This window comes from Oncorhynchus keta, unplaced genomic scaffold (genome assembly GCF_023373465.1).
Source record: "Oncorhynchus keta strain PuntledgeMale-10-30-2019 unplaced genomic scaffold, Oket_V2 Un_contig_3823_pilon_pilon, whole genome shotgun sequence".
NCBI lineage: Eukaryota > Metazoa > Chordata > Actinopteri > Salmoniformes > Salmonidae > Oncorhynchus > Oncorhynchus keta.
In genome coordinates, this window is record NW_026287448.1 from 34,398 (window position 1) to 45,727 (window position 11,330).

The 11,330-nt window shown below is 38.8% G+C and overlaps 1 protein-coding gene across 1 annotated transcript; it reads left to right on the forward strand.

Annotated features, from left to right (window-relative positions):
- Window positions 1–6,101: 6,101 nt before the first annotated feature.
- Window positions 6,102–11,137, forward strand: LOC118383408 (5-hydroxytryptamine receptor 3A-like; the record flags this gene model as incomplete). Its single annotated transcript, XM_052508658.1, has 3 exons — window positions 6,102–8,991; window positions 10,581–10,791; window positions 10,988–11,137. Coding segments are annotated over exons 1-3 (475 nt in total), but the record flags the coding sequence as incomplete, so codon positions are not given.
- Window positions 11,138–11,330: the final 193 nt, after the last annotated feature.

Sequence of the window (11,330 nt, forward strand, 5' to 3'; positions counted from 1 at the left end):
TGGCCAGCCAGTGGACCATCCAACACAGCCAGTACAAACCATTTTACAAACCAACCCAAGGAGTCATCATGTCAGGTAGTCCTGGGGCATGCAAACCAACCATCCACACAGCCAGTACAAACCAACCATTCAACACAGCCAGTAGAGAACCAACACTTAATTCACAGCCAGGACAAACCAACCATCCAGGACAGGAGAAGTACAAACCAGATATAACACAGCCAGTACAAACCAACCATTCAACACAGCCACTTCATCCAGTGCTGACACCCTCCTGTACAACACGACGATGTCTGGCCAGCATGCTGATTGAAGAAGCTCTGAGTCAGCCACAGTCTCCATCATGCATCTCAAATATCAGTGTGCTGTTAATAGTGTATGAAACTCTGTCTGTCGCAACAAGTCACTTTCTGTTCCTTTTAAGTTTTGTTGGGCCACACAAGCACACAGAATAACCACCTGGCAGCTATAATTATGCGATGAGGAAAAATGGTCTTCCTAATAGGATACAAAAATCTGCCTCTGGAAGCAACATCGGCACATAACTGTAAGTACACATCAAACATCATGAAATGTCCACATACTTTTGGTAATGTAGTGTATTGGGGTGATAATGGACTAGCGATAGAGTATCAGGTCACTTTTGACAGATATTAAGTCACTATTATGAAGACATGCAACAACCTTATCCCATGTCATTTAGAAAGTTGGTCATTTATGCACTGTGTTGTTGAACTAAAGAATCATTGTTTCTACAAAATCGGATATAAATCCAATGTATTATTCTAAAGATATAGCATAGGCACAGATACAGTAGATCCATCCAATGCAGCCATTTTACATATGAGATGAGCATGTAAACAAAGTGGCATAGTTAAAGTGGCTAGTGATAATGTATTACCATAAGGATGCAGTCGATGATATAGAGTACAGTAATACAGTATGCAAAGATGAATAATGTAGGGCCAGTACAAATTATATAACACATTGTTTAAAGTGGCAAATGATACCATCCAACATCAGCCAGTCAAACCAACCATCCAAAAGTGGTACAAACCAACCATCCAACACAGCCAGTACAAACCAACCATCCAACACAGCCAGTACAAACCAACCATCCAACAGTCTGATGGCCTTGAGATAGAAACTGTTTTTCAGTCTCTCAGTCCCACCATTTGATGCACCTGTACTGACCATTCAACACAGCCATGTACAAAAACCATTCAACACGGTGGTTGATGTCCAGTGATGATCATGGCCCTCCTGTAACATCGATGGTGGCCAGATGTCCTGGAGGGCAGCTCTGAGTTTGCCCAGTCTCCATCATGCATCTCAAATACCCTCAGAGAGCCTTACGTTTGAGTGTATGAAAGCTGTCTGCCGTACCAGTCGGTGATATAGTTCCTTTTAGGATTCAGTTTTGTACATCTGTGATGAGTTTCAGAGATAACCTTTGACAGATATATAATTCTTCAGCCTCCTGAGGTTGAATTATTCTGCTGTCTGTGGATACAAAAACCTCAGTTTGTCTGTGATGTCGTCTGCAGGTCAACTTAAAACTTAAAATCGCTATATAAGGGAGACATTCAAGTAAATGTGACATTTTGTAATACTTCTCATGACTATGATTCTTCCCCCAAGCCATAAGACTGCTGAACAATGAATCAAATGGCCAGGAATATTTACATTGACACCCCTCCTTTTGTTTTTACACTGTTGCTCCTCACTGTTTATTATCTATGCAGGTCAAACTTTACCCCTACCTACACCTATAAATGACCTGGACTAACCTGTACCCCCACACATTGACTCGGTACCGGTACACCCTGTATATAAAGCCTCGTTATTGTTATTTTATTGTGTTCTTTTTTACTTTAGTTTATTTAGTAAATATATTCTTAACTCTTGAACTGCATTGTTGGTTAAGGGCTCGTAAGTAAGCATTTCACAGTAAGGTCTAAACCTGTTGTATTCAGAGCATGTGACAAATAACATTTGATTTGATTTAAAACTAGTCTTGGGAAGACCCTGATTTATCATGGAACACATCAGTCTATCATCATGATATGGTGGTCCTGCCTGTCAGCAAAATCTGGACTCCTGAACTCCATGTGACTAATGGGTGAGTCCACTTACAACAGAATACAATAACTTATGTTGTGTTTCATTCATTTTAGGAGGCTTGGTGATGGAAAAGCACACTTCTAGATTTATCTCAGTCTTATTAGTATCATGGTTATTATATTTCTTCCGCCTACTCTAGAGTTTAAACGATTTAAGTTACTAACACGAAACCAACTTCCAAATGTCCAGACTGCCCCCAACATAGAGTGCTTGCATTCAGAATTGTTATAACATTTTGACTTTTTGAACTATAACCATTTTAAATGATCATAAAAGCTCCATAGGGTTGAATAGAAAGTATTTTAAATGATCATAAAAGCTCCATAGGGTTGAATGGAAAGTATTTTAAATGATCATAAAAGCTCCATAGGGTTGAATGGAAAGTATTTTAAATCTGCTCTGACACCAGTCAAGCTATCGACACCAACCTGCGTTTACATGTTCAAACTGAGACAACTTAGATTGTTTTTATACAGATTTGTTATACTATTTATACATTCTGAACTATAACCATTTAAATTAACATGGGTTTGAATGAGGAATACACAGTAAGCTATTCAAAATGTTTATCAACTATAAGCATTGCATAAATTAGCATGAAATAAAACTCACCAATAATAACGCTTGAACTGTTCAAGCTAGAGACGCCAAACCGACGTTTACATGTTCACTAGATCAATCTTCAGTTGTCTGTTTAGAGACGCCAAACCGACGTTTACATGTTCACTAGATCAATCTTCAGTTGTCTGTTTAGAGACGCCAAACCGACGTTTACATGTTCACTAGATCAATCTTCAGTTGTCTGTTTAGAGACGCCAAACCAACGTTTACATGTTCACTAGATCAATCTTCAGTTGTCTGTTTAGAGACGCCAAACCGACGTTTACATGTTCACTAGATCAATCTTCAGTTGTCTGTTTAGAGACGCCAAACCAACGTTTACATGTTCACTAGATCAATCTTCAGTTGTCTGTTTAGAGACGCCAAACCGACGTTTACATGTTCACTAGATCAATCTTCAGTTGTCTGTTTAGAGACGCCAAACCGACTTTTACATGTTCACTAGATCAATCTTCAGTTGTCTGTTTAACGTTTAATGTTCACTAACGTCTTACATGTTCACTAGATCAATCTTCAGTTGTCTGTTTAGAGACGCCAAACCGACGTTTACATGTTCACTAGATCAATCTTCAGTTGTCTGTTTAGAGTGGCCAAACCGACGTTTACATGTTCACTAGATCAATCTTTAGTTGTCTGTTTAGAGTGGCCAAACCGACGTTTACATGTTCACTAGATCAATCTTCAGTTGTCTGTTTCAAACTAGTTTACATGTTCACAGATCAATCTTCAGTTGTCTGTTTAGAGACGCCAAACCAACGTTTACATGTTCACTAGATCAATCTTCAGTTGTCTGTTTAGAGACGCCAAACCGACGTTTACATGTTCACTAGATCAATCTTCAGTTGTCTGTTTAGAGACGCCAAACCGACGTTTACATGTTCACTAGATCAATCTTCAGTTGTCTGTTTAGAGACGCCAAACCGACGTTTACATGTTCACTAGATCAATCTTCAGTTGTCTGTTTAGAGACGCCAAACCGACTTTTACATGTTCACTAGATCAATCTTCAGTTGTCTGTTTCACGTTTACAGTTCACTAGATCAATCTTCAGTTGTCTGTTTAGAGACGCCAAACCGACGTTTACATGTTCACTAGATCAATCTTTAGTTGTCTGTTTAGAGACGCCAAACCGACGTTTACATGTTCACTAGATCAATCTTCAGTTGTCTGTTTAGAGACGCCAAACCGACATTTACATGTTCACTAGATCAATCTTCAGTTGTCTGTTTAGAGACGCCAAACCGACTTTTACATGTTCACTAGATCAATCTTCAGTTGTCTGTTTAGAGTGGCCAAATGTTTAGGTGTGATAGTTTTAGTACATCAATCCTCAGTCTGTCCTCAACCTCTCATGTCTAAAGAGTGCAAACAACGATGAAGCACGGCAACAAGGATTTGCTGGTGCACAGCAACGGGACTATAGAGCACATGGTCATCATGAACACTGTGGTGGGCTGTGAAGTCAATCTGTACAACTACCCCTTCGCTTCAGATTTCTGTGCCATCGGAATCAATGTATGGGTATTTAGTGGTAAGTGCATCACTCCAATCCTCATTCTGTCTGCTAAACCGCTCTTGCACACTTACTTACCAAAGATCTTAATAAAAACAAGATGTTACTGAAAACAACTAAAACATTTTTAAATCTGTGTAGCCTACTGCAATTCAGTATATAATGCAATTCAGTTTATTTGTCATCTTTGGAATTTTCTATGCTCCCTGACTGTCTAGTTTTTATTTTTGGGCTGGACACAGTAAATATTATTTTTGGTGGTTTTTTAAATGGATTTTTATTTGAATTTATTTTGGGTAACAGACATATACAACAAAATGTACAATGTGGACCCAGAGGATATCACTTGAAAGTATTAATTAAAACGTGTTTCCAAAGTGGTCCTCGATGGTAAAACCAATAACACATATAATGATTAAAAGACCAGACAAAATTATAAACCACCATAAATACATTCATTTATATTGACATCCCAGAACAGTGGCACTATTCACTGCCCTTCTCCCTAACCTTAAAAATAAACCATATTCATTTCACATTAAAACAATCTATTAATTGAACATCATACCGATCCTTCAAATAAATCCACCTGACCAGCAGTAGGGGGCACAAGGGGCAGTGGGGTGGTTTCTCTTACTTAGACAACCATGTCCAAATGAAACATTTTGCCTGCTTTTTAAAGCTATTTTTACTTTTTATATGCTTGATCTCCAAGGGAAGGCTATTCCATAGACAAATGCCTGTATGGAAAAACGTGCTCCTCGCAATACTGTTTACAAGACATAATACTAGCTCTGGTATTGAGACTGTGTTGGTTATAGACCATTTCAATGTGGTTTTTCATATGACCTGGAGCGCGATTATTTAAGATGTCAAACTTATGATTAAGTTTAAGTTGGTCCACTCTGGACTCCAAAGGCAACAAGCCCACCTCCCAGAACTCCTGTACCCCTATGTGGGTCCTAGCGGGGACATTCAGCATATACCTGATAACATTATGTGGGTCCTAGCGGGGACATTCAGCATATACCTGATAACATTATGTGGGTCCTAGCGGGGACATTCAGCATATACCTGATAACATTATGTGGGTCCTAGCGGGGACATTCAGCATATACCTGATAACATTATGTGGGTCCTAGCGGGGACATTCAGCATATACCTGATAACATTATGTGGGTCCTAGCGGGGACATTCAGCATATACCTGATAACATTATGTGGGTCCTAGCGGGGACATTCAGCATATACCTGATAACATTATGTGGGTCCTAGCGGGGACATTCAGCATATACCTGATAACATTATGTGGGTCCTAGCGGGGACATTCAGCATATACCTGATAACATTATGTGGGTCCTAGCGGGGACATTCAGCATATACCTGATAACATTATTTTGTATGACCTGCATTCTCTTTTTCAGCTTTTTTGAAAGCCCACTATACCAAGCAGAGCAGGCATAATCAAAATGACACTGACTCAAGATTGAGAGAAGCAGTTTCTTAACTTTAATGTTAAAATATCTAGTGTTACGATATAAAAATGTCAATTTGTTTACCATTTTAGAAAGAATTTTAGCAGCAATCAGGTCTCCAGAAAGGGATTGATCTAGGAACACACCAAGATAAGTTACACTTGTTTGAAATTCCCTCCTTGCCTGCACAGTTTACCTTTATCTTGTCAGCCCTAAGCAATCTATGTTTTGTTCCAAACAAAATCGATTCAGTTTTTCACAAATGTAATGTAACCAATCTCGAACCAAATGCAATTCCTTACTCAGGGTCTTCTTTATGTAAACTGTATTCTTCCCTGATACCAGTATGGCTGACTCATCAGCATAAAGCAAGAGTTTGTACTAATGTATCTGGCATATCATTAACGTATATAAGAAATAAGAGAGGCCCTAAAATTGATCCCTGCAGTACTCCACAGGATATTTCTTTGGCCTCTGACAAAACATCACCATTACATACACCATTACAAACATCACCATTACACACTTGTGTTCTGTTGGTCAGATAGGTGGATAAGTCAAGTATCAGTGGAATGAGCCGTTCTAAAGCCAGATTGGAGTTCATAAAGAAGTTTGTGCTCCAGAAGGTATCCCTCAAGTTGATTAAAAACTTTGGAAGGTGGTGAGGATTGACACAGGCCATTTGTTTTACTGCTCTTCTTGTGGAGCGGAACCACCCAGGCTGTTTTGAGATCCTTGGGAAATGTACCACTACTAATAGAAAGGTTTACAATATGCTTTATCATTTTAGCAGTGACACAAGCACTATCCTTTATGAATCTTGCAGGAAGGTTATCCAGCCCAGTTGCTTTGTTTGTGCTCATTAAGCATAGTAGATTGGAGATATTGTCCTCTGTTACCATGCACAGCTCTAACAAATCATTGGTGATACCTTTGGTATGGTAAAAGGTGTTAATGAAAGACTGGCCATAGTGTCCAGAGCAGGTTGGTAACTTCTTAACCAGAGATGAGGCTATAGTGGTAAAAAAATGTGGTAAAATAATTTGCAACCTTTGCCTGCTGATAGCAAAAAAACATCAATATCCAGGCCAATAGTACAGGATTTGTACCTTATGGGGAGTTTTTAAGCCAATGTCCTTCAACATTTCCCACAGTTTACGAGACAGATGTAAGTTGTCATTAACAGCTTCTATATAATGTTGTTTCCATTTTGTATCTTGCCTGGTTTCTACTGTTAATATAACCGTCATAATCTTGTTATAGATTTGTCCTTCTGAATCTGGCCAGGTAGCGATGCCTTTTCCTTATGAGGTCTAAGATCTGGGAAATGATGCATTTCCCTGACCGCTGTTTGACTGGAATTTGTTTCATCGGAGCCAGAGATTCGAGTGCAGACAGAAACAGATCTTTAAAAAGATAACTTGATCAACATCATCACAGTTTAGTACAGGAGACCAATACAAAAGGTCAAGTACTTCTACAAAACGTTCTTTTGAGTATTGTTTCATAGACCGTACCTTCATGTATTTATTACCTGGCTCTAGTAGTATTTTGGATTTCTTACGGGTACAGTAGGTTACCATATGATCACTAAAACCAATATTTAAGACTCCTGACTGACAGATGTTCTCTTGATCTGATACAATAATCAAACCCAAAGTTGATTTAGTGTCAATACACACCCGGGTTGGCTCAACAATCAGTTGTTTTAGTCCAAATAACTGATTAAAGTTATACAGGGCATTTACTAGTGTGCTTTTCTTGGGTGATAACAGCACATTTGTATTAAAATCACGAAGCAGAATACATTCTCTATCAGAAAATACAATTTGATTCAAGTAAATCATAGAAATGATTCTGCTTAGGAGGCTGATAGCAGACCAACAAGTATAGGACGACATTAAGGAAGAAGTATATCTACCCATGCAACCTCAAGACCATCCATTTTCAGATCTGAACGAGGGTTAAAATGCATATCATTCCTAGTAAACACACACGCCCCCACTGTTTCGGTCAACTCTATGAATGCTATAACCTGATAGCTCAACCTCATCGTCCTCAATTGACCCATCGAGCCATGTTAGGGGGCTGGAAACAGTGAATATCCTTTTGGTACTTGTTAGTGGGCTGCACACAGTGAATATTATTTTGGTGCTCATTAGTGGGCTGGACACAGTGAATATTATTTTGGTGCTCATTAGTGGGCTGGACACAGTGAATATTATTTTGGTGCTCATTAGTGGGCTGGACACAGTGAATATTATTTTGGTGCTCATTAGTGGGCTGGACACAGTGAATATTATTTTGGTGCTCATTAGTGGGCTGGACACAGTGAATATTATTTTGGTGCTCATTAGTGGGCTGGACACAGTGAATATTATTTTGGTGCTCATTAGTGGGCTGGACACAGTGAATATTATTTTGGTGCTCATTAGTGGGCTGGACACAGTGAATATTATTTTGGTGCTCATTAGTGGGCTGGACACAGTGAATATTATTTTGGTGCTCATTAGTGGGTTTGACACAGTGAATATAATGGTTCACAAAAATGTTGGATTGGATCAGTCCTTGGATTTTTGACTGTTTTTTCTCGGTTTCAGGAAGGAAAACAATACCATTACACCATTGTTTGTCAATTATAATAATAATGATCGACAATATTTACTGCAAGTTACCTTCCAAATGAATGGCTGCCAGAATGAATCAAACAGCTTCTTAGGGCCATGATTGACAGCTAGTATGAACTTGAGAAACATTACTTTGATATTGATGACCTTAGAACCTGATACCAGAGCCACTGTAAGAATGGATCCTACCAGTGATGTTGTTACACCAAACAGGCTCCCTCAGAAATATTAGTTAGGCTACTACCACTGTAGTAGGGTTTAAAACGTTGACTACTTTACTCAAAATCATTTCTCATTTAAAACAGTTTTTTTTAATGTGATGGTTTTCCCATCCATTTAGTTTTTCCCATCCTCTCCTGAGAACCCTGATAAAACCGAACCAAGAGACAAAAATCATGGAATGAACAGGAACCAATTACGTTACACCCACAATGCCTATTGATAGAAACAAATATTTTTTTGTTATAAGCTATGAATGACTGAACTGGTATCAAATATCTGCTTTTCCAGGATGTGGCATGTTCCTGAACTTTGGGAAAGTGAGCACAACTAGTGCAAACCGTGGGGACTGGCTAACCGAGGAGGTGGAACTCAACACTAAAGGAGGCAGAGATGATCGCAACTATCTATGGGTTAGTGAGTGTTCCTGGTGATTTCAGTAGTTTATGTGACATGTAGAGTAAAGTATCTTTATCTATGGGTTAGTGAGTGTTCCTGGTGATTTCAGTAGTTTATGTGACATGTAGAGTAAAGTATCTTTATCTATGGGTTAGTGAGTGTTCCTGGTGATTTCAGTAGTTTATGTGACATGTAGAGTAAAGTATCTTTATCTATGGGTTAGTGAGTGTTCCTGGTGATTTCAGTAGTTTATGTGATATGTAGAGTAAAGTATCTTTACCTATGGGTTAGTGAGTGTTCCTGGTGATTTCAGTAGTTTGTGACATGTAGAGTAAAGTATCTTTACCTATGGGTTAGTGAGTGTTCCTGGTGATTTCAGTAGTTTATGTGATATGTAGAGTAAAGTATCTTTATCTATGGGTTAGTGAGTGTTCCTGGTGATTTCAGTAGTTTATGTGATATGTAGAGTAAAGTATCTTTATCTATGGGTTAGTGAGTGTTCCTGGTGATTTCAGTAGTTTATGTGATATGTAGAGTAAAGTATCTTTATCTATGGGTTAGTGAGTGCTGCTGGTGATTTCAGTAGTTTATGTGATATGTAGAGTAAAGTATCTTTATCTATGGGTTAGTGAGTGTTCCTGGTGATTTCAGTAGTTTATGTGATATGTAGAGTAAAGTATCTTTATCTATGGGTTAGTGAGTGTTCCTGGTGATTTCAGTAGTTTATGTGATATGTAGAGTAAAGTATCTTTATCTATGGGTTAGTGAGTGTTCCTGGTGATTTCAGTAGTTTATGTGATATGTAGAGTAAAGTATCTTTATCTATGGGTTAGTGAGTGCTGCTGGTGATTTCAGTAGTTTATGTGACATGTAGAGTAAAGTATCTTTATCTATGGGTTAGTGAGTGTTCCTGGTGATTTCAGTAGTTTATGTGATATGTAGAGTAAAGTATCTTTATCTATGGGTTAGTGAGTGTTCCTGGTGATTTCAGTAGTTTATGTGACATGTAGAGTAAAGTATCTTTATCTATGGGTTAGTGAGTGTTCCTGGTGATTTCAGTAGTTTATGTGACATGTAGAGTAAAGTATCTTTATCTATGGGTTAGTGAGTGTTCCTGGTGATTTCAGTAGTTTATGTGACATGTAGAGTAAAGTATCTTTATCTATGGGTTAGTGAGTGTTCCTGGTGATTTCAGTAGTTTATGTGATATGTAGAGTAAAGTATCTTTATCTATGGGTTAGTGAGTGTTCCTGGTGATTTCAGTAGTTTATGTGACATGTAGAGTAAAGTATCTTTATCTATGGGTTAGTGAGTGCTCCTGGTGATTTCAGTAGTTTATGTGGGACATGTAAAGATACTTTACTCTTCCTATTTTATAAGGCGAAGCTTGACCAACAATTTCACTCAAAAAAGACAATACGCTTGAATCAACATTAGCTAGATGTACACAACCGATGGTGAAGGATGTGGACTCATTGACATTAGAATTCTGAAAACGCCTGACAGTTTGATTTTGAAGTGTAATGCTCTTCCCTTTCAAGGTCAAACTAACGTTTAGATGCAAAAACGCTTTCTCTCTTGCCTTACCCATCTGTCTTCACAGGTGTCGCTGAAGATGCGGTCTGAAAACCCCTTTCTGTCCCTGGTCCTACCCAGTATACTGATCATTGTGGCAGATGTGGTGAGCTTCTCCCTGCCACTGGGAGGGGGCGAGCGTATCTCATTCAAGGTTACACTGGTTCTCAGCTTCATCATGTTCCTCATCATCCTCAACGACCTACTGCCTGGAGGAGGCCAGTGCAGCCCCATCATCCGTGAGTGTCCTGTTTAAACAGGGTTAAACTGTTACATCACAACAAAACACAACAGCCTAGATCATAAAACATTACATCATACAAGACATTACTCTATTATTACAAATGTACAATATCAAATCCACCACAACATGACAATGTGTGTATAGAGTGCATCCATATAACACTCACACATCTCTCTCGTTGTTCTCCATAGGAAAGCACTTCTGTTTCTGTTTGGTCATCCTGGTGTTGAGCACGTTGCAGTCTATGGTGCTCACACGCCTGGCTAAGTGTGGCACTCTCTGGCCCTGCAGCCTCTCCAAGTCCAAAGACTCACTGCTTAAAGACACAGACAATGAAGAGGGTAAACTTTTTCATTCTTCTGTCATCTCAGTTACCCACAGAGCAAGATATATTTTCATGGTTTCCAAAGACATTAACAAAACGTCCTTATACAACCATTTATAACCTGACCATGAAGTCATAATGACGTTACTGCATCCAGTTTTACTGGGGACCCCATAAACTACTTTCATCATCATAAACTAGTCAAGTTG